This window comes from Anguilla rostrata, chromosome 5, assembly GCF_018555375.3.
Source record: "Anguilla rostrata isolate EN2019 chromosome 5, ASM1855537v3, whole genome shotgun sequence".
Classification (NCBI taxonomy): domain Eukaryota; kingdom Metazoa; phylum Chordata; class Actinopteri; order Anguilliformes; family Anguillidae; genus Anguilla; species Anguilla rostrata.
This window is the reverse complement of record NC_057937.1, coordinates 50915363-50938830: the sequence shown is the minus strand read 5'-3', so window position 1 is coordinate 50938830 and position 23468 is coordinate 50915363. Positions and strand designations below refer to the sequence as shown.

Here is a 23468-nt window from a genome sequence, read left to right as displayed (position 1 = left end):
ACAGCACACAAATGCACTGAGCTCCACTGTACTGTGCTGCATGCAACTGCACTCAGCTAGACAACTGCACAAGTTCAACTTCGAGGAGTTGCTTGGGTTTGTTGTGGCTTGTTTGATGTGGTTCAGAGGCGATTTGGGGAATCGACCAATAGCAGTAAATGCCAAGCATGATCTTCTGGTGGATGTGTGCTAAAACTCTCCACGCATGTCAGTTACACTGCACACATGGTGCTGGAATGTCAGGCGGCTGATATGGAGTCTAATGAGTGAACCAGATCAGAGGGGCAGTCTGCCCCACCGGCAGGGCAGAGGGAGCTACAGGCAGGAGCCTCCACCCACAGCCACCACCAAACCCCTAACAAACCGCCACCAAACCCCAAGCCAGAACCTCCCAAACACGAGCACAAGCACCACTCCAACAAACTGCCACCAAACCACCAAACCTAAAACCGCCATCCAAACCCCTAACAAACCGCCACAAACTCTAACAACTGCCACCAACCCTAACAAACCCCATCAACTCCTCAAACCGCCTACTAACCCCTACAGCCACACAACCCTAGAACCCTGCCAACCATGAACTGTCACTAAACCCAGACTGAACCGCCATCAAACCCCTAACAAACCACCACCAAACCGCGAACAGACTGCCACCAAACCCAGCTGAACCACCACCAAACCTCCTCAACCGAACCACAAAAAAAAACCAAACAAACTGCCACAAAACCCTGACTGAACTGCCACCAAACCCCTAACCCACTGCCACCACACCTCTACTGAACCGCCACGAAACCGCTAACAAGTTGCCACTAAACCCATAATGAACCGCCACTAAACTCCTACTGAACCACCACCAAACCCCTACTGAACCACCACTGGACCCACACTGCACAGTCACCAAACCCTCACTCAATCGCCGTCGATCTTCATATGAACTCAGACTGAACCTCCTCTGAAACAAAACAATAAAAAAAATCAAAAAACTAATCACAGTGGCACAGTCAAGAGCAGGCAAGCGCGAAAACTCATGCTTGCTCCCATTGGTCAGAGAGGCAGGGCCTCATTAGCTTACACACCGTGATGTAATTGGATGTGCCAACAGTATTGCCTCACTGGTCAGAAGTGCGTGACAAACATTCAGACAATCAAAGCCAGGTCTTTCTCAGAGAACTGAAGGCAATTGGTCTGGGCTCCACTGCTTCCCATCTCCGAATCTAAACCAGAGCTGGTCAGAGCACACACAGATGTAACGAGAGAGGGAAAATGAACAGGTAGGACTTATTAGCCGGCGGGCTCTGTGGGACGGCTCTAATGGTGGCATGCGACACAGTTCAAAAACCCGTTTTTTATGGAGGGGGGTGTTGGCCTTGCGTCAGGCGTACGCGAGGAAACGCGGAGCGGCTCTGTGTAGCGTAGCGCGGGCGCTCTGCCGCCCCGAGCGGCGCGCATTCTTCAGAGCCCGCGGCCCTCGTCTGAGAGACGAGGAGCGGCGCGGCGTAAGAACGCCTCACAGACGGATTACTCTCCACAAAGGCCGGGGCCGACTGCCAGCTGGCCAGCGCCGAGCGACGCAGGAGGACCTGCAGTGGGCCCCGCCCCCTCACGGGTCTCACCACACACCAAGGAAGGCCAAAACGACTTCACACCGCACGGGTCACCAACAGAGGCCCCGGCATTAAATCAGCAAGCTTAAGTAAATGGAGACCAGGAGAAGGAACTTGGTGTGCTTCCCAAAAAAAAAGAAAGAAAAAAGAAATGGACTGGATAAATTTTTTTCCAAATGCAACATCCCAGTCCATGGTACGCTTAGCAACTAGCGAACCATTTCGCCAAAAGCTTCACAACTCTGTTTCAAAGGGAAAGTAGACATGCATTTTTTCGAGAAAAAAAAAAACAATAATATTATAAATATCTGTGTGAAATTCACACACCAGAAAAACTGCAAGACTCCATCCTACTCCAGGGAAGTGGTTCAAACAAGCACAGAGCATTCCCCGCTGCTTCCAGGAAACCCCCTTGGCAGGGCTGCGTGGGGACTCATCTAAAGACACTGCCTCAGGGAGTGGGTGGGCCCTATGGACGGGCCTTCAATCCAGACCAGGCCTGTGTCGACTGGCTGGCAGCCCCACAGAGTGACACGAAATACACTGCGGCCCACGGCTGGGAGGGTTTCGGTCGCCGGGGATGATGGGGTCTCCTCATGCACCAGCGACCCCCGCACAGGTCCACTGGGTGCCTGCAAGCTGCATGGTCAGCTAGGCATGAAGTGTCTTCCTCTGACTCATGCCTGCTCAACCTGACATCAGATACTCTGCAAGACCGCATATACTTGACTGTACTCTCCTGAATCGATAGCAGCAATAAAGCAATGGTGAATACAACTGGGCAGTCCAAATTGGGAAGAAAAATGAGAACAAGCATAAATAAAACTGCTTTGTGAGGGTAGGAGATGACCACAGCCGCACCGCACAGTAAGGGCAGAGAATGGCTGGAGAGACTGGGCGGGAACAGGAACACTGGGCGCGCTGTACTGCACACAAGTGGCCGAGCTGATGGCGCTCCTTACCGTCGCAGGTGAAGGTGACGGGCTCCTGGGAGCCGGGGGTCTCTATGGAAACCTTCACGCTGCTGCCACGGTCACTGTTCATGTCCCTCTGCGGGATCACCGGGCTCAGCACATACCCAGGGTTGGTGACGACGTCATCGTAAGGGAACTTGGACCTCAGGCTAAAAATTAACAAAAGTGAACAAATAACATTGTACATCTGAAGCTTACACCAAGTTTTTAAATTATGTATTTTTGTTGATGGCAGAGGAGATTAAATAAATAAAAAAAATACAATTAAAATACAATTCACAGCAACTAATCCCTAATGACTGGGATTGATGCAAAGTTAATCCCCCTGTCAAACAAACAGCCAATAAATCATAACCACCCTGCCAAATGCACAGCCACACAATTACTCCTGCAGCAAAGCAGAAAGAACACACAGTTGCCACAGCATTTCAGTAAAATTGAGAGGACATTATTTTCAGAGAGAAGCGTTCGTGAGCAGCTGGAGAGCTGTTGCTGATAATTAGTTTGACTCGTAACTGCCTTATGGGCGGATCGACACCCAGCTGCGTGAATCTATTTAAAGGCAAAAGTCACACATACATGGTGTGCTAGCCGGACTCCACTACAAACATAGTGTCTGCTTTTACTTCAGTCAATCGTGTAAATTCCGGTGCATAGACCGTAAGAATTTCAGAAACTACATTCACAGAAAGTGTTCACACTTTTTCCAATTAATATTCACTGAACTTGTTCATAATTTCACTTTGAAAAGGTGGGCTCCAATATAGCAGTTTCTTTCTAAGTAAGCTGCATTGACATGTTAAAACATAGGTCTAGAATTGTTAGTTATGACAATTATGACATCGCTGGAGTATGGGGGCACTGGTAGTCATGGTTTTTGTTTCTATGGCGACGGAAAGCTTACGCTGCAATGTCCTCACAAAAGGCTACCACCTCCTCGTTCTGGGCCTCCATCCCTTGAAGGAAGCTGTACTTTGCTGACAATTTCCCATTTCCCTCTTTGTCCTGGAAGGTGGAGACAAACCACATTTTGAGAAAAGGAATTCTGTTCACCATGGACACAGTGGCTACGAGATAAAATAAAAATAAAAAACTCTGCTGACATCAGCACAGACTACATGACGTCTAGGAGCCAATCTGTTCATGCCTCCTGGAAAGAGGAAATGAAACAATGTTCTGACAGAGCCAAATAATGGCAGAAATGCACAATCATGCCACAGACAAGAGCCAATCAGAAAACATCTTCAAGTGAGTCATGCAGGTCATTTCAAGGGACCATGCTACAATCGCCTACAACTGTACAGATGCTGTAGCTCTTCAATACCTCAATAATTACCATCTGTGGACATGAACAGTACAATACAGGTGAAATCCCCAAAACAAGAATGAATAAATACTCTAACTGACATATGGGTACACATATATCACTCTGTTAAACAGATTAAAACCCTGAGAGCAGAATTATAATCTTGTGACTATTCTATACAAAACCATTGAAAATAAATATGACTAATCTCGGCGATAACATCAGTTAGACAGTCAAACAGCTACTCTCGTCCAACTGCATATTTGCACATTTGGCAACAGGGAAATCTGGGGACTTGGGTCTACTTCTTTATAATGCCTCCCACCCAAGATAAAGCCTAGTACACGAGCCCTCTGCTTCTGCAACTGAGAACCACAGATCTGCCATGACAGAAATGTTCCAGGTTAGATATCACAGACCATTTGCAATGTACCGAAAAACAAGAAACACATTTGCTTCGTAAAAAAACATTCTGATCTCTAAGTGCGCCTGCCTATCATACTGCTGAATCATAACGTGCTGTGGAGAGAATTCAGCTCAATAATGAGCTTGGGCACAATTTTACAAAAACAGATGCTGAAAAATAAAATGAAAATATTAAAGAGGCAAATCAGGGCAAAGTACTGGATACTGTATCTACTATAATGACTGCACTAGAGATACAGAGAGACAGAGCCGCTTTGTTATTCTATTATAGGTTTCATAGCTATTATAGGTTTCTATAGAACAGAACTGGGGAGTTGGGGCTGGGGGAGGAGCCTGTAACCAGCACATTCCCTTTCACTGGCTAAGGAGAGGTAGCTGGGGGGACGATGAAAGATAACACAATCACAGCCGTGAATCAGTCCACTTTATCTGTTCAAGACCGTCTCCGCCAACTTGGCATATCTGTATGCAGGAAATCTCATGTTTCAAGCACCACATAGCTATGACAGCTCAGGCACATAAAGTACTTATTTCCTAAAAGTCATTGGAATACAATCATAATAAAACAAGCTATGAGAACCAACCTCCTGTTTTTCAACAAACCCCACTTTCTGTTGCACCTCATCTTCTGTCACTACTGTACATCCAGCCCATCTTACTCTACTGCTCACCCTGTTTCTTCACCATGCTAACTGCCACAAACAGGAACAAACTCACCCGCATCACACACAACGCCTCAAAAATCATTGGACTTCCCACCAAAAACCTCTCAGAGCTCAACAACAGAGCCCTTACACACAGAGCACTCACCATAGCGCACGACCCCACACACCCCCTCAACCCACTCTTCTCACTCCTTCCATCTGGCCGCAGGTACAGGTCTCTGACCTGGAAACGGGCCCGTTTTAAAAAGAGCTTTGTCCCCTCTGCTATCGAGGTGCTGAACAAACTGCCTCGCTGAATGTCAGGTGTATTTTATGTAGCCTATGTATCTAGGTATTTATTACTGTATGTATCTATGTATTTATTATATGTGTGTTATATGTATATACTGTACTGTATGTATCTATGTATTTATGTGAGGCTGCAAGACAAAAAAATGTGAAAACAAATTTCCCCTGAGGGGACAATAAAGTATTGTATTGTATTTATTGATGATCTCAGTGACGCGCATTGTTCTCTCACAGCGGGGACTCTAGAAGCACCTCGGCTTCCCGTTTCAGACTTCCCCGTTCTGAAGCAGCAGAGCATATACGCGGAAAGCTCAGCTGATAATAAAGGCCATATCGGCTCTCATCAGGCGAGCATCTGCCTTCCCTGTCACACTGCAATCTAACCATGGCGCCTATCACCTTATGATGCATGCCAAGGTCGCTGCGATCCTGCTATTCGCTCCAGACTGAACAAAGTCAAATGGGAAGGTGCTCCTGAGAAGGCTTAACACCAGCGTTCACCTCTGAACACAGCTGCTGTAAACCTTCCCAGCATGCCTGCGGAACCGTGAACAGCCATCTGGATGCATTCAGACATGTCTTAATTACACACTTACACAGCTGCTAATTAGCCAGATTTTCTCTCATGGGGGGCTGATGGCTTTTTAATTTGATTTTTTTAAACTTGTTTTTATAAGGCAGCACCTACATTTGGTTATGATTAGAGTTGTATTTTTCAATTAATTTCACATTTAATTATTCACTGGCTCCAAACATCAAACGTGTAATTTATCACAGTTCTATATTTCATTTCAGGCTTTTCCCCCTTTTCCTCCCCAATTTGGGAAACATCGCAACACACACATCAGCACTCACTGCTGCAACCTCGACTACAGAGTCCTCATAGCGGAGCAAAGTGTGCGCTCTCCTCCACAGCAAGCAACATCACTGCTGCCCATTACAGCATTCTGCAAACTTGTCACACTGTCACGAGCTGCAGGGAGGCGTTTCGTGTGCATCTCAACAGGTGGGAGTCGCGGGGTGCCGATCGACCATCGGAGGTCACTATTGAGCACTGCGATGCTGTAATCCTGGCAGACCAAAACCCACCAAGAGAGGGGGCGATAATATAGCCGACTGTGTGTGGCCCCATGGGGCTGCTGACCACAGTCAGCTCTGGCACAGTCAAGACTTCATACCACACCGAGAGGCCCACCCATGTATAAGAACACAGCTGGCAGCCCCCTACAGGTCCTCCTCCATGTTATGTACATTACCCGTCACCAAACTATTCTGTTTACATCTCACTCTACTCTGATAACGGATGGCCTCCGTTGTCTGGGATGCAGATCCTAATGGACAAAGGAACTCATAATATGTAGGTTATGTTGACACTATTACAGCACATAGTGTTTAGGGGTACAACAACTGGACAATTTGCCCGACTACATGTGATCACTGGTAGCCTATAAGAGGACAGTACATGCAACGCAAAAATTCTTAATCCTCAGAGCAACAAAAATAAAGAATGATGTATGGCTTGGGCCCATTGGGTGAGATGAACAGATTCACTGGAATAATATGGTGTATTCACCAGTGTTACCTGTAGGTACACAGCTGGGTTTTTACACTGTTGCCCTATACGCTCCAATACCTGCACGAACGCACACACAAATTCATGCACACACATACTGTGCTTCCATGGCAACACAGCACATTGTGCACCCATTTACTCGAATTCACAAAACACCGGTTCATCTAGAGGTGGTGGTGTTCTCCAAGCTCCAAAGCATTTCAGCTGACAAACTGTTCGTGCCCTGCAGGGAAGTTCTCATTTGTTTTCCTGCTCACTTTAAACCTTTCAGAACATTCCTGGATAAGTCTGCACTGTACACAGTACTAATGATCAACATAAATATGGCTAACAATATTCACCATCACTTCACAATTGTGTTTTTCACTGGAGAAATGTACGATAAAATACCTCACACACTTTTTTTTTTTTTTTAAAAGGATCCTAGTACCTAGATCCTCCGTTAACATTTCCGAATGCGCAAAAGAGAAGTCTTTACAAGGAGCAGAACAATGTAACAGGAAGTGAGCCTTTGGCGGAAAAAAACCCCTGATTCATGGAGAGTTGGGAAACTAGCGACACTGAAGCAGAAACGGCCCCAAACACAAATCTGAGATAAAAACCCAAGCCCCGGGAAGAAGCGTTATCAGGAATGCCTCATCAGGGTCATAAATACAGTCTGAATCAGCAGACCTGATCCAGGCGAGCCGCACTGACCGCTGGTCTGTCTTTCCACTAAAATCAGTAACCAGTTCAAAACAAAGGAAAACAGGCGTGGTGAGCTAACTGTGTAATCAGATGCTGTGCTGTAAATTAATTATCAAACAACCGGGAAGTAATAAGAAAAACCAACCCTGCCGGGACCAGGGTTGAGAAACCCTACTCTAACCAGTCTCAAACACGGCCATTTCATCATGCACTTCAAATAGATTGCAATTTCCTCTGGCAGTCAGAAGGGGGGAGGGGGGGGATGTATCGTGAAAACAAATGGTACCAGGGACCTGGCACCGGGCCACATGCACACACAAAGGCAGCCCAACTACATCCCACTGCTCTCATGTGAACTTCTGCTGAACAACGAGTGACACTGACAGCAAAACAACAACTACTGCAACCCAGGGTCCCCATTCTTACCTGTGCAACCTGTTCAAACACTTTTCAAGTGATTTCAAGGGCCCACTCGCCCAAATTACAGGAGCCATAAACAAGAGGGGTTATATGAAAAATGGACATGAAGTTTTGCAAGCTTTTGGCAAACCCTCAACAACAAAAAAGTGCTTTAAATTACCTCTTCAAGTCTTCAAATTTCATTCTTGTTCTTGAATTAATTTCCAAATTTCAAAACATTCACAGATTTTTAAGGAAGGTATCTGACAGTTAAAACAGTACACGAGCCATAAGAACATGAATCATGGAATACAAGGGTTTGGTCTATGAGGTGCACCTGTGGGCAGTATTTATTTATAACCAGGAAGTGAACTAGGTTAAGTTTAAAGCTAATAGCAGCATTGTTCACACCGAGGAACCTCAAACAGTCAACTTCAAACAGGTAGCAGAAAATTTTACATGGAAGGGCAACATAAACCAAAACAAACACTAGCAGGATCGAATTACGTGCCCAAAGAAGCAGTACAAAGCGGAGGTGTACCTGGCGGTTTTGGCTGTGCGGTGAGGATGCAGCTGGGATGTTCAGAGAGTGGCTCCTGGTCACAGCGGTCCCCGTCGAAGCTCTACGCAGCTGGGTGCTGGCTGGGCGCTGGCTCCTCTCCTCAGTGAGGGGGGCGCCGGAGGCGGCACCCTCGCTCTCGTCCAGCAGAACGGCGTCCCAGGGGTCCCCTGCCGGGCCGGGTTTCACCGTCACGGAGCCATCTGGGGCGCACGGGGCCTCCTCGCACTCAGCCTTGCGCTTGCTGAGGGGGTCCAGGTCCAGCCACTCGAAGCGGCTGATGCTGGGGGCCTCCGAGGCAGGGGGCTTGGGGGACAGGGCTTTGACGCCGACCGACTCCAGGTCGGTGCTGGCAGACCTCCCGTTCTTCAGGTACTCCGACGTGCTGGCGATCTTGTCAAAGAGCTTGGCCATCTCCGGGTTTACGGCGGGGGGCTGCTGGAAGACCATGGGGGAGGTGGCTCCAATGGGCTGGAAGGCCATGAACGGAGGCGGGGCAGCCAGGCTGAGGAAGAGGCCGTCTGGAGCGCGGAAGGCCGGCAGACTGGAGGTGAGGCCGTTCTGGAAGGAGCCAGGGGGCTTGGGGAAGGGTGCAGGGGGGAAGACAGGGGTCTGCTGGCGGGTTGGGGTGGGGGTTTGCAAAGCAGAGCCTGAAGGGGTCCAGGGCCCCCGGCCACCGTGGAAGAGAGAAGGGGTGAACGCCTGGCTGCCTGGGTAAGAAGCACTCAGGTTGCAGCCGAGCAGGGAGGAAGGTCGGGGCACTTTGCTCTGCACCCCAAAACTATCGTCCAGCAGGAGCTTCTCCAGCTCCTCATTAGTAAGCTTCTCCACATCAATGTCCTGGAAACGGTCCTGCTCCGCCCTCTTCTTGGCCTCTGACTCTGGGAAGACGATGAGGTCCTTCTCGGGCCTGCTGGCAGAGGCCGCACCATGGGGGGCACCAGTCAGGGGCTTGGCAGCGGATGAGGATGACGACGCAGACGATGAAGGCAAGGATGCAGGAAGCGTGTGCCTCTTCTCCCTCTGCAGTTTGGCCAGAGCCTCAGTCTCCATACGCAGGGCCTCCTCCCTCCCCACCGCCCCCTTGGGCCGCCCTGTCCCTGGAGAGGGCGACACATCCTGGCCGAACCCATTTCCACTGGATATCTGGGCCATGGTGTCAACTAGCAGGGGCCATGTATTCAAGGGAGAGGGTCCAGTGTTGGTGTCAGTGGGTCCTGAGCAGAATCAGTCTGAATGTCTGTCAGAAAAAGGAACAAGCAAAACAGATTAACTCAGAGGCCCCACAACCGCGGCTTTTCAACACTTTGGACCATGGAATGGAGTGTTCAATGCTGGACATAAAAAGAGAGATAAACCTCCAAAACAAAATACTGTTCTAGTAGGTTATGAGCTGTATAAAATAACATAGCCTTCAAATAAATATTGTTTGGGAAATAAAACTGACATGTGCAGAATGCAGATCAGAGCCTTGCGTGGAGGAAGTAGGACAGCAAACCTACAGATTTAGAGCTTGTCCTCTCTTTTCGAACAGGTCAGTCACTTTAATTTGGCCTCCCAATTATACACGCCTGCAGGTTAGGACTGACAAACATATAAAGAATGGCTTTAACACATGCAATTTCATTCAGCAGAAATGTGAAATCTTGCTCTTATTGGCTAAAATCCAGTCTAGCACCTTCCTACAAGTTTTCACAGAGGGATGAAAGTCATAAGAAAATGAGCAAAGTAGGATAATTAAAACAAACTTTAAAAAAATAATGACATGTGGCCAAAAAACCAAAAACAGCAGGCTGTGTGGGTAAATACTATCTGCACTGTTAGAACATTAACCATTTTGAGTCACTAAAAAAGGAACAGTTATTTCCTTATGGAAGTTAACACTAAATAGCTAACAGGTGCTAAACTGTATAAGGTGAAGGGGAGGGGACGGAAGTGATTTGGTCTCCTCACAGTTATGGTGATACGGAAATAGTGCTACTGCAGGGCACCATCCAAACTTTGGTTGAATACTTAAACCCCTGAAGTGGGGTGTAGCCTACTCCCCCTGAAAAAAAGAAAATTGACCAAAAAACCAGGACTGAAAAAAAGAAACCTTGCTTGGTGTTTTTCCATTGTTTCGTAAGTTGTATTAGTTTGCATTGCCTATAGCAGTTAGCTTAGGCTATACACTACCACAGGAAAAATATGTGCGCCCACTTGATTCAAGTTGAAAAACAGACTTAGGGCAAGGGAGAGAAATGTTTCCATATGATGTGACAAGCGGTCTCGTTCGATTTCACACTGAATGAATAGTGGGGTGCTCGAGAAGGAGAAGGCTGCCGCGTTAAATTGGCGTTTTGGTTGGGATGAAGTGGGGCGGAACCGCAGGCCGTTAACAGCGCACACCAGTAGTTTCATTCGAGGTACTGCAGCGGCTCACGGGCGGGGAATTCTCGCTGTCTGAACCGGCATCGCAGCCAGGCTCCGGAATTCGCGCTCAGGCGACACGCATAAGGCGCTAGCCAGTCCTCGCGGCTGCGATGACGAGACCGCGTATTTCAGCACGAGGCCCGCGCTGCCGGAGGCACACAGTAGGCCTCTTCCTTCCTCCATAAAAAAACTAGAGCGCAGTGCCTCGGCCTTTCCGTCAGTCCTGGAAGAATTCAACGTTACTGAGGCAACCGGGTCTCAAAAGCGCACCCCATGCATGACTCGGGTACTTTATGTTTCTGGTCTTATCAGCTGACCGAACCTTCAAAAAGCAAACAAACGGAAAAACAAAAACAAAAAAAGGAATCCAGCTGTGGGACAGCAGTTCAATCACAGTCAAACTTTTCCCAGCAGGACAACTGTGACTTCTGTGCATCTGCTACGAATTATGTCAATGTTTGATGTGCAAATATAGCATTCCATTAAACAGTGAGTAAAATTTTACACACAAACCACTGCTAAATATAATAAGTACAGACTTTCTAGCACATATTTTGAGCATGAGCATAGAGAATAAAAAACAGAAATACATTAAGTATTGCATGATACATGACTATTCTCTACCTTTGAGAAAAAAGTTATTGAGGACTGGAGGACTGAACAAAATGCCTCTGCCATTGAAACTAACTGCCGGCTATGGGAACCTACCTCCAACAACAAAAGAAACATCTACATTTTCTTTAAACAAAATTGGAAATAAAGAACCCACTTTCCTATTTATGACAATTGAATATTTTACCACCACCACCAGCATATACTTCATCTATACTTCAATAGATCTTCAATAGATTTTGAGAGCTATGAAGAAGGATGACACCCACTTCAGCTTGTAACCACGGCACAAAGGGTCTTGACCCAAGTGACTGCCATGTTTTGAAAGCCCTAAAAAGGAGTTTAATACCACAGCACTGCGTGACATAACTTCAGTAAAATGGAGGGCACAACAGCACAAGTCAGTTAAAAACATACTGGAAACTTGTTTTAGTAGGACTCTGAAATTAAAGAAGCAATATGTTCATAGTAAGAGAGCTGAAACACACACATACTACCTTCTCATGAATGCAACACCAAAGGAGAATGAACAGAATCTGGTCTTTGCACTAAAAGTTCAATGGCTCAGGAAATTGTGCCCCATTATATTTTTTATACATCTCTCATGATACAAAACTCATGAGAAGACCAGTTATGCACGAGTCAAAAAACATAAACAAGCTACCGTGTAACTGATCAAAGTACAAAAGTGTCTCCAAGGTGGAAATGAATAACTAATTTGTATGCTTAGGGTTTAAGGATTACTTGTATGCCATTTGTGCTTTCTAATGACATGCCTGAGTGAAGAACCTTGTAAGCCAAGCTTCTGCTACTTTGGCAAATAAAAAACTAAACGCTCAAATTAAAAAGAATAACCATACAAATTGTAATACTTCCTGTCATTCACACACAATATTTTAGGAGTACAAAGTGGTAAACGGCCAAACATCAGAGGACCCCTAATCAAGTGTGTCCAGCATGTTTCGGGAAGGACAGCAAAGGCATTGTTAATAACCATAATCAGGCCTCTGGGAATGATCTTTTTCTGCAGTAACAGATTAAATACCGTTACATATTTAAATAGACTGCACAAGAGGCCTGATGTTCAGCAAAGACCCCAGACACAAACAGCAGGAGGCTGCACAAAGGTAAACATAGCATGTGATAAGTAATGGTTTTCTAAAACATTTTTTTCCTTCACTGTACAACAGTAGCACTGAATGACTGTGTAAAATGTTGGTATTCATAATTTATTTTTGTAAAGCCGCCAAGTCTAAAGGGCCAAATGGTGCCAAAAGTTTGTATGACAGCAGAACTCAGCACCCAGAAATAGGATAACCTTAGAAATAATTCAGGCAAAGCTTTGAGAATTGTTACCATCTACCACAGCTCTGCACTGTTGTAGGAGTAGACACATTCATGAGACTGTTCAGTCCAGCATAAACTTAGCACTTGACACAATTTCAAACTGCTCCCAAAGGCCTGCAATTTAACTTAGTCTGCAGAGCAGCAAGGTCCTTAGTTTGCATAAGTTCAAGAGGAACATGAATTGAGGAACATAGTAGGCTTCACGCATCACGCCAAAGCTACCCATTTAAAAACAAAGCAACAGCTACTTAGGGACCATTGCCAGCAATGTGCCGGTACAATATAACAGCTGTCCAGGACAAAAAGATGTGAATTGATTGTCTTATTAAGACATGAAATAAGACATTATAGCATTATTAAGATTTCAGAAACTGCTATTTAGATTTTCCCACACATTGTAGAAATGTGGCTCTGACATAGTTCAGAGTATGTTCTGTTAGGTTTATCAGTTAGCAGGTTGTTGTGTTATTCTAATTTATAATGGCCACCTACACTGGGACTATTTAAAAGGAATGCTAAATTCTCAGCTTTAATAATACAGGCTGTCGGGTGAATTTGGTGGTGGCTAAAACACAGATGTCGCAGATGTTACAGCAGTTATGAATGTTAGCAGTGCACGGAAGGGTAGTTCAGAGAGCATGCTACTGCACTGATTCACATTCAAAGGCAAACTGCCATAATGCGGAAAAAATCTTTGTAAACATGTATTGCTTATAGGCTACTATTTACTAGGATACTAAAGGTTAAATATTAAATACAAAAATCAAATGACACAAACGAAAATATCTAACCATCATATCAACACAGGCATCATGTAGCTAATGTAATAGCGCTTAGAATAATTCCATGACACCTGCTGTTATTTCTGGACAATTTAAATAATGAATGTGTCTTACCCACAGATGATAGCGTTCACAGGATCACTGATTTAACATCACTACAATCAAAACGAACTGGAATTAGGCTAAGGCATGCAGGCTAATCCACACACTAGAGTGCGGTGCATGGCAACTAACCCTCGATATCTGCGCTAAGGGCAAAGGCACGATGAGTCACAAGACGCAGGCTATAGTTCACTATAATATAAAAAAACCGGGATGTAAACTCGAAGTGGCCCCCTCCCCTTCCTCTTTAACATACAAAAAATATCTATTTGAATTGGTTATGCAACTACACATCTGAAACTTTAACCTTACATACCAGAGAAGTGTAAAATAACTGCCCTAACTTTTCAATATATTGTGACGTTCTCATACGTTGTAACGTTAGTAAGGCTGAACTTCGGCAAGCAAATTCTAAAATGCGGCTATTGCTGGCTAGCTATGAGCTTAGAATCCAGCCAGCAAGGTAGCCCACAGAACTCCGAATTCCACAACGTCGACTGTTTTCCGCGGAAACAGCCGGGCTAGTAGGTTACACTTTGGCCTCCGCAAAGCACTTGTACTTACAGTTCCCACTTTATAAGACACTTGATTGAATAATTTAAAACATCAACACGGTAGCAAGCAACAGTAGAAAAAACAAGGAGGAACGCAGGCATCTAGCGAACGAGGCCCGAATACCTGACTTGCCTTGCCTAAACACATTGAACCCACTGTTAAAACTTTTGCACATCTATATTTTTGTGAATATGGGGTTTAAATCTCACCTTTTAAACTCCGCGATCTTTGAAGCCATTTTTCCTGCAGCTGGAAATGTATCTATCCATCTCAGACTAACGTCAGTTCCTGTTTCAAAGTCGAGGCAGTTTTTGCTCGCCTTCATCTCAAAAAACACAGTAGCACAGTGACACGCAGAGGCAGCTTGAAATAACGCATGCTTGGTTTCTGAGTCCGAGTTGTATTTTCTTGTAATTTTTGTTACATACAAATGTATGTTATATTCCGTTGAATAAATTGCCCAACCGCTAGCACACGTCCTCGTGATACAAGCTGAAAAGCAGCAATAGACTTGGTTTCTTGTAAGAGTGCAACAAGAAAGTTACACATAAGCAGAAGCTGAAGGGAAAAGAGAACCAAAATATTTGTCAAGTGAAATAAATAAATAAATAAATACATAAATAATCTATATTCAGACTATTATTCAGAATTCGCCAAGCAAGACTGGTCGGGTAAATATTGAACCCATGGGTTTGTTTAAAAACAGCTTTTTCTGTTATATGTTAGATTATGGCTTATTGGCTACATAAACATAACGCATTTCATTTGGTCAGTGGTGCAGATGTCTGCAGAACTATCCGGTTTGTGGGTAGGCTATGCTCACGTAGGCTACTTCCTATCCTGCTGTTAATATATGATTTTACCCACACATTCTGCAGGCAACAGCCATATGCTTTTTGCTTTGTTGAGGCCTATGTCTATTTAACTCGGAAATCTTTGCAGTTGATAGTCAAAAGCAGAGCAGGCTGCGTCAAAACGAATAATGTATTTTTAGACAGTCACAAAGCAAAAGCAAAAGCAAAACAGTAGGGTATTGTTTACTTTAAATGTGAAAAATAAAAATCGTTATTAAAATGTGAAATAAAATAAAAATGTGGCACCATTTCAATGTCTGTCCAATAATTGGTAAACGACAGCCAGTAGCCTACATTTCGTGCTTGTACAGAATTTAACATACTGTTTTGAGATAACAGCAAAGTAGCTTGGATGTCTCCGTTCATAAGCTTCGGATATCATGAAGTAGGCTACCTTATTTGAAATGCCAACCCACAACAACGCCTGTACATTACCCACTGACACCGCGGTGTAAATGCCACGTACTTTTCGCTGCAACGCAACTTGATAGGGAAGGTAATGTTAACTTGTAAATTCTTTGACTGACACAATTGTAGCTCAATGGATCGCCAACGTGAACTTCTGAAAACAGAGAAGGGAAAACATTCCTATCCAATTATCGCGGTCAAAAGTGGGCGTGTTCAATGTTAGTTTTAAATGTTGTATTCAAGTAGGAGGACGCTGGGTTGATCGGAAATCTCAAAACAAACTGAAGAAGCCAACGTTACAATCTCGTCATATTAGCTACACAAGGAAGCTGAAACTATCTAAGAAGGTAAGTCGTATTATATTTGAAACATTTACCTGACTGGTTCTTAACTGGAGCTTTAACTTTTACATTTCGAACATTCTGGCAAAAAGGTCCACTTTAGCCCGCTGGTGTTCCTGCGAAGCACGGTAGGCTACTTCAGAAGTTAGCTAGCCTGGGATCTATATATTGGTTTCCTGTAATATTACACATTAACAAGCACTGGGTGGATCGCTAACGATATGATTGATGTGCTCGTGATTGCAGGGCTACACAGAGGCCTTCGTTTGGAACTTAAATATGAGTGGAGCTGTCTGTAAAAAATCTCCAGCTGGAGATTTCACAAGACGGAACAAAGCGAGCCAGTTTACTATCCTGAAATGTTTATCACTTGTCAGTCAGAGTGAAGCAATTCGCTTACTAGCAATTCGGAAATGTATCTTTACTAGCAAAGTTAGAGGCACGGCCATAGTGATGTCTGATATGTGCCTTGCACGATCGTCAGTTGTTTTAGTGCCAGTCTTCCTACTTGCAGACCAAATACGACGTAGTCTTGTTTTTTGACAGATGTTTCAGAGTAAGAACATCTACCACTACTTATTGTTGGCGAGCCAGCTGATCTGTTCATCCGCGGTACCCCTGAGCGTGGACAAGACGAAAATGAAGCCCCCAGAAGAGAAACCTTCGGTGAGTGACGTGGGGTTCAGAACAGGGAGAGAGACGCTCATGCCGAGGAGAGGTCCCCTGCAACTACAAATACACGGACCATTACGTTAGTCTATGTGCTCCTCGTTTGCTTAACGTTTCCGAAGTGAAATGAATTGAAGAACATTTCCTGTGCGAACCGTCTGCCACAGTGTGACTTATGAAGGGCAGGAGTAATGTTGGGATACAGGCAGTACGTGTTCAGTTAGCTGTCAAGTTTGTAGGATAAAGTATGTTTTCTCATGTTCATTTAATGGCCTTTAAAGAAACTCAGTCAGTGAGTACACAAAGTACTCACTGTAAGCAATATAAATATAATCAATCAAATTAAGGCATGAAAATAATTAAATATTTGGAAGTGCTCAGGTACGTATGACCTTTTATGCCCCAGAGTTTATTTATTTCTTTTTTTATGCCTTATTTATATAACTTATGTGTGTTGTTTTTTTAGTTTGTTGTGTTGTTTTGTTTGTGTGGCAGGACACAGGGCTACACTACGACCGATACCTCAGGGAAGTGATCGATTTCCTGGAAAAAGACCCGCATTTCAAAGAAAAGCTCCACAACACAGACATTGAGGACATCAAGGTGCTGTGGATGGTGTTCTGCTTGTATGTCTTTGTTGCTCCTTTTCTTGAACAGAACATACATATACCATGATGAGTGATCACCACACCCTTGTCTCAAACAGCAAGGGAAGTTGGCCAAGGAGCTGGACTTTGTGAGCCATCATGTAAGGACCAAACTGGATGAGCTGAAGAGGCAGGAAGTTAGCCGTTTAAGAGTGCTGATCCGAGCCAAACAAGAAATTGAGGGGGCGAATGGTAGATCCTTTATATTTTGAAAAGAAAACATTGTCAAAACATAGTTCACTTTCTGGGTTTTTTAAAAATCATTTCACTTTTAGTCAATGTTTTTGCTCGTCTTAGTTTTTGCGCTCTTAAGAAGATGTTATACTTATTTACAGAAATTTCTGATGACCCCATGGTTTTTCCAGTGATGTTATGACTCTGGCTGCACTTACTTGAATTGCATTCTCTTGCTTTGGACCACAAACGCTCAAATTCCCCAAATTGATTTAATCACAACATTAAAAAATGTGCATTTTTCTGGCAGTTTGAAGTCATAGTCATCTAAGGCCTAAGTCGGGGCGTGTGATTGGTGCAAACGAGGAGTAAGCACGGAGTCTGTTAGTCATTGTTTGCAAAGGCCAATGAAATAGTTCAGTGAAATGTGCACCATCCTGTACAATTTGTACTGCATACCAAACACTCTTAATATAATCCAGGCAAGGTAGTGGATCACCAGGCTATGCTGAGACAGTTCCAGTACCTAAACCACAGGAACCCACACACTTTTGAGGTTGAGGACCTGGACCGGCTCATTCAATCGGTAAGTGCTTTACCCAGAATGTGTGTGTGTGTGTGTGCGCGCTTTACTGCATGTATGTGACAATCCTTCATTGTTTTACTTTAGTCAAGTGGGATGCATCTTCATTGAGTCATGTCTCTTATCTGCTCATGTTCTCACAATGACATTTTGTCTCTAAATGTTATTTTAATAGTCATATTTTTGATAAATAATTTTGTGTCCCCTAATCATGTGATTACATTGAATGTAAATTGCCAAATTACTCTGAAATAAATGGGTAATAGTCAATGTTATACATTTAATAATTATTCTGCTTGAATATATTCCTTTATATTTTATTAATATACATTTTAAATTATAAGGCATGTGGGAATGTTTTCTTATTGTTTTAAGCCTAAGAACATCTCGATGTTATAAGTTTGTTCATTCATTGTTGTACTTATACCCAGACCTACTGGCTTATCTTCAGAAGCTAAAGACAACAGCTTTTATCCTTGGGTCAGTGTGTACTCTGGCCTGACCTTTGTGTGGAGTAATCTAGAAATTGTCAGGTATTGGTTTGGACTGCAAGTACACCGCCCTCAGGTTGTACATGTACCATTGGCAGTTTTAGACTTCGTTTACCTAAACAATGATGAGGTAATGTGGTGATATGTCTTTTAATTGTGTTAACGGGTAGATTTTATGTAAGTTTTCAAGGGATGAGAGAAGATATGCCTTGCTAGGTAACTGGGTGATGCTGTGACTGTTGTCGCACAAGACTCCTGCCTTCTGTGACTCTTCTGCTCAACTCCTTAAAAATGAATGGAAACCAGGCAACAAATGACCTGGAGAACTATGACCAGAGGCGCCACGAAGAGTTCAAGCGCTACGAGATGATGAAGGAGCACGAGCGGAGGGAGATGCTGAAGACACTGGATGAGGAGAGGAGGAGGAGGGAGGAGGAACACTATGAGGAGATGAAGAAGAAGCATGCCGACCACCCTAAAATCAACCACCCGGTTAGTACTGTGGAGGCACAGTGTGTGGTTGGATGCACTAATGGTTTATGAATTGGCCTTGGCGAGTGCTTGTCGGGGGCAGCTGAAAGAGGGCAGTGTAGGACAGTAGGATGGCCAATGTGCTGCGTTCCTAGAGTTGCAGGGGATGTTGTGTGGACGAGCCAAGCCTACAAATACAATTGGACGTTCCCAGTTAAGGAATAATGAAAATTTGGGACAATTAAAGGCATACTTTCCTTGCTTCGTTCGTGTTTACAATCAAAAACGTCTTCTCCTCCATTCTTAACCCTGCCTACACCCTCAAGATGACAAAGCTAATGCACCAACAAAATAACTAGCTATTTTGCTCTGGCTAGCTAGACATGTCGATAGCTTTATAACATCATATTGCAAAAGTGAACAGATACAGATTACCAGTGCATCATAGTAATGACTGAGTGTGGTTGTATTATAATATTTTCAAGGTGAAAATTCTGCATAGTATGTGTTTTCATGAACCAGCTGAATTACATCCACCCTAAGGAGGTGGATCTGATGGGCTTCTGTTGTTCTCAGGGCAGTCAGGACCAATTTAAGGAGGTCTGGGAGGAGGCTGACGGTCTGGACCCCGAGGACTTTGACCCCAAGACATTTTTTAGTCTGCATGGTGAGCCGAGGGATGGGGGATGGGGGATGGGGTGGGGGTGGGGGTGGGGGGGGGGGGGGTTGAGATGGCTATTCAATTTTACTTTCTCCACTTCAAACAGTAGCCTTTGCGTTTCACTGAACTGCTGCCAACTTTGTGTATTGATGCAGACACAAATGGAGATGGCTTCTTGGACGAGCAGGAGCTGGAGGCACTATTCACTAAGGAGGTGAGAACCTTTCCCACACAATGGGAGAGTAAAGCCAAGAGAGCCCCCTGATGGGTGGGGATTCTGTGTCACATCGATCGCTGTCTGCACAGAATCACGACTGCCTTCTAGACTGTGTAAATATTGTTTGATTTAAATCAGCGGGGTACAGATTTTTTATTTTGACATTTACCCAGGTCCAGTGTGATGATGGTGAGATTTTGGAAAAGCACATTAATTTAATTTGCTGTGTTTGGTCATAGCTTGAGAAGATCTACGACCCCTCCAATGTGGAAGATGATATGGTGGAGATGGAGGAGGAGAGACTGCGCATGAGGGAGCACGTTATGAACGAGGTGGCGTCCCCCAGAATGCTTTTCAAACTGTCTCCTTTGCTCAGCACAATATTGTTATTTTGGTATGGAGAGTGTAATTGGAACCGGTCTCTTTGATTCATTAGTGTTGAAGAGGCTGCGGGGCAGTGGCGTGGCATTTGAAAGGCAGTAAATATTGCAGCTGTAATGCAGTGTTTTCCAAAGTAAGTGGTGACTGCTTTCTTGATTGGCGGCGTCAAACAGGTCGACACAAACAAGGACCGGCTGGTCTCCCGGGAGGAGTTCATGGTCGCTACGAGAAAGAAGGAATTTCTTGAGCCAGACAGTTGGGAGGTATGGTGCACTTAACGCCTCCTGTTTTCAGTGTTTCCATTTCTGGAATGCACAGTGTTGCATCAATAAATTCATTGATTGGCCTATAGTCCACTAGCCTTCCCTAGGCCTTAATTGGCTGTTGATTGAAAGGAAAACACAAATGCCTGCAGACACTGCAGCCCTCCAGGACTGGAGTTTGACACCCCTGATGTAAATGGTGAACCAAATTACACATGGTGTACCTGTTCAAAAAGTTGCCTTGAGAATGAAAAAGCCTGAACAGGTGGTTGTCAGGTTTTTTCCCAACTGTTGAAATTGAAACAAAATAAAAATGTGCATATTTCAAAATACATAATTAAACACAAGCTTACATTTGGTAATCTGTGCCCGAGGGTGTATCTGTCTGAGCAAAACCTTGGAATATCAAAACAGCAGCAAACTAGCTGCATACATATGAATGCAAATTTCATAAAGTTAATCCATGGGCCACTAGGGGGGGTCCTCAGAGATCACTAGCAATCCACTAGTCTCTACTCCAGTAGAGCCTTTGTGAATAGTAACTGACCATTGGTTTTTTGGTAAATGTGAATCTGTAAATTGGAATTGTACCACAACAGTCAGTAGCTAGTCAGGTTTATAGTTATGAGTCTGCAAACTGAGTCTAGCAGTTCACAGACCAGAACCACTAGTCCTTAATGTGTTGCCTCTCCCATCTCATCAGACACTGGAACAGAACCAGGCCTTCACTGAGGAAGAGCTGAGGGAATTTGAGGAGCACCTGGCCAAAGAGGAGGAGGACCTGCAGCAGAGAACCCTGGATCTGCGGCAGCAGCAGGAGGAGCTGGAGAGACAGCAGCAGCAGCTGAATGCCCAGAAACAGGAACTCCAGCAGGTAGGGAACGGGTGTTCAAGGTTCACCAGCTAACCTTGCTAACACTGGCTATTACAGAACACTGACTTTGCTACGGGCAAGCTAACATTGTTCAGGGCAATGTTCCGCCTATCGGGGGGCATACCCCCCACCCCCCAGTCTTTCCATGAAGAGATTGGCAAGAGTGGAAGCAAGCTTTATCAACCTGACCAGACCCGACTAAGAAAAGACATTTGTAAAGTCAGTGAATACAGGTTGACCATGCAGGCAGTCTTGGCTCATCATTTTGTCCGGTCGTTTCCATAGTAGTTATTCAATTATTGCTACTGCTATGAATCAGTCTTGTAAAATCATCCTTCTGTTGCAGGCTGTTGAGCACATGGCAAGTTTAAAACTTCAAACTGCAGACCCTCCTGCACAGGATAAAGGTGATTATGGATTTTCACTTTTCTGGGTATATGTTTCACTTTTGTACTTTATTATTATTTTTTCCAAATGAATTTGGTTGGGCTGGTGTTAAACATTTTATATTACCAGATATTGGTTAAAATTTGTCTGGAAATTTAAGGTTATCAACATTTTTAAATCCAGGTGATGCGTTAGCATGCGTATGTCGTGATGTATCGCATGTGATTCCTTTGTGAAATAAATTAACAGCGGTTGTAATTCCTCTTCCTGGCTCAGATGGAGACACAGCCGCTGGAGCCCCACCCGCCAACTCCCAGCTTCTGGTCCAGGGCGTCCATCCGGAAACGCCAGCACACTTATAACCTGCCCTGTGTGTGTGTGTGTGTGAGCGTGTGTGTATGTGTGTGTGAGAGATTTTGCATGTTCTGTGTACAGCTCAGACAGTGTATGCACTTACACAGACTAACAATCTGTGTGGATTTACAGATTGTCCGGTGTTTGTCCACTAAAACACTTACCTTTACAGCAAAGATGCATCTCGGTACAGACTATAAAATATGAAATCATTTTGTTATTCAGTGTTATTGGGGACTTTGAATATTCATGGTGACATTATCTAAATCTACTGTAAATGAGCCAGAATGTTTAAGACTGCTCTACAGAGCATGGCAAAGTTCATTTATGTACTGTGGATTGTACGTGACATTTCTGCTCTGATGCATAGTTTATATTTTATATTAACAAATTCAAAGACCACTATCTCTGAACAAAGAATACTTATCCTTGTGAAGACGGGTGTACTGTGAAAGTTTTTCAAATTTAAAATGAACCTACAAGTGCACTGCAAGACCAATTTAACCCTACAGGTTTGGTTCATTTAAATTCTGATTTCTAGAATTAAATTCACTTCAGTAAGGAACTATCTAGTTACTTCTGCTTTAAATTTTCCTCCGGATTTCCAGAATTCCCCTGTAGGTCTCATACCCTTTATGCACTGATGAGGTCGGCTTAATGAGGATAAGAGAGAAGTGAGTCCAATTGAATTGGTGCAATTCTTGCATGGCGTCAAACGAGAAACCAATCCTGAGTACAAAGCATTGCCAATAAAAATTTCACAGTAGCCTGGCCTCTGTCCTGAGCTCAACTAAAGGGGGGAGAAAGATGCTCAAGGAGGGGTGGATAGCTGCAAGAACACTTGGGGGGAGGAGGGGGACACTGGCCTTACAAGAAAGTATTTAGGTACTACACACCACTTCTGATGTTTGAAACGTAATGGCCCTTTGTGCTTGCCTGTATAGCACCAGCTCCCTTCAGAAGCTCAGAACAAAACTCATGGGTGTGAACAAATTCCTGTGTGTATGAACACAACAGGCATATATTCTCTACCTCTTTCAACCTGTTTTTTTTTCCGCTTTAAGGAAGAATTTTCATCTGTCGGCACTGCTGGGAGTAGATGCTATCAGCTGAAAGTGAATGTCTCCTCACAGTTGAATGTACCGTACTGGAAATCACCAGCACAGCTTTTACCAAAGCCAGGGCTCTGTATTGTTCTCATCTGTATGATTTACAAAAAATAAACACAGCTGTACTTTTGAGTCACATTGTGCTTTTCATCTCTAATTTTCCCGATGGTTCTAATACTGCAGAATTAGGCCTGTATTCAGTCACTATTTGCCCTTAACCTTTAAAAAGGAACCATTTCAGGCACCAGTGGACCTTAACACTTACAGAAAAAAGCTATTGTACAAAGTAGCAC

At 44.3% G+C, this 23468-nt stretch overlaps 2 protein-coding genes across 5 annotated transcripts in view; one reads left to right on the top strand and one right to left on the bottom strand.

Annotated features, from left to right (window-relative positions):
- Positions 1-15711, bottom strand: part of pik3c2a (phosphatidylinositol-4-phosphate 3-kinase, catalytic subunit type 2 alpha) — a 37893-nt gene extending 22182 nt beyond the window's left edge. The window contains exons 1-5 of one of the 4 annotated variants that reach the window (XM_064336950.1): positions 14501-14760; positions 13749-13789; positions 8464-9721; positions 3483-3583; positions 2567-2727 (exon numbers count right to left, since the gene is read on the bottom strand). In XM_064336950.1, coding sequence (XP_064193020.1) covers positions 2567-2727; positions 3483-3583; positions 8464-9636 — 1435 coding nt within the window. In that variant the 5' untranslated portion in view covers positions 9637-9721; positions 13749-13789; positions 14501-14760. Of the gene's footprint in view, positions 1-2566; positions 2728-3482; positions 3584-8463; positions 9722-9983; positions 10005-13748; positions 13790-14500; positions 14761-15611 lie in introns of those variants that run through there. The other 3 variants (XM_064336953.1, XM_064336949.1, XM_064336952.1) reach the window with 3 other exon arrangements.
- A 33-nt stretch (positions 15712-15744) lies between these two features.
- Positions 15745-23307, top strand: LOC135255593 (nucleobindin-2-like). Its single transcript, XM_064336956.1, has 13 exons — positions 15745-15900; positions 16441-16560; positions 17059-17166; positions 17270-17402; positions 17867-17970; positions 18765-18950; positions 19506-19596; positions 19746-19804; positions 20047-20139; positions 20362-20451; positions 21155-21325; positions 21672-21732; positions 21989-23307. Exons 2-13 carry the CDS (start codon positions 16441-16443, stop codon positions 22072-22074), a joined length of 1302 nt encoding a protein of 433 aa, XP_064193026.1. The 5' UTR covers positions 15745-15900; the 3' UTR covers positions 22075-23307.
- The last annotated feature ends 161 nt before the right edge of the window (positions 23308-23468 follow it).

Bases quoted from the DNA above. Each gene is read 5' to 3' on its own strand.
- LOC135255593 (XM_064336956.1), top strand. From the start codon at position 16,441: ATGTTTCAGAGTAAGAACATCTACCACTACTTATTGTTGGCGAGCCAG. The intron at 17,167-17,269 runs GTGCTGTGGATG...TGTCTCAAACAG, and splicing joins CAGACATTGAGGACATCAAG to CAAGGGAAGTTGGCCAAGGA. The intron at 19,805-20,046 runs GTGAGAACCTTT...GTTTGGTCATAG, and splicing joins AGGCACTATTCACTAAGGAG to CTTGAGAAGATCTACGACCC.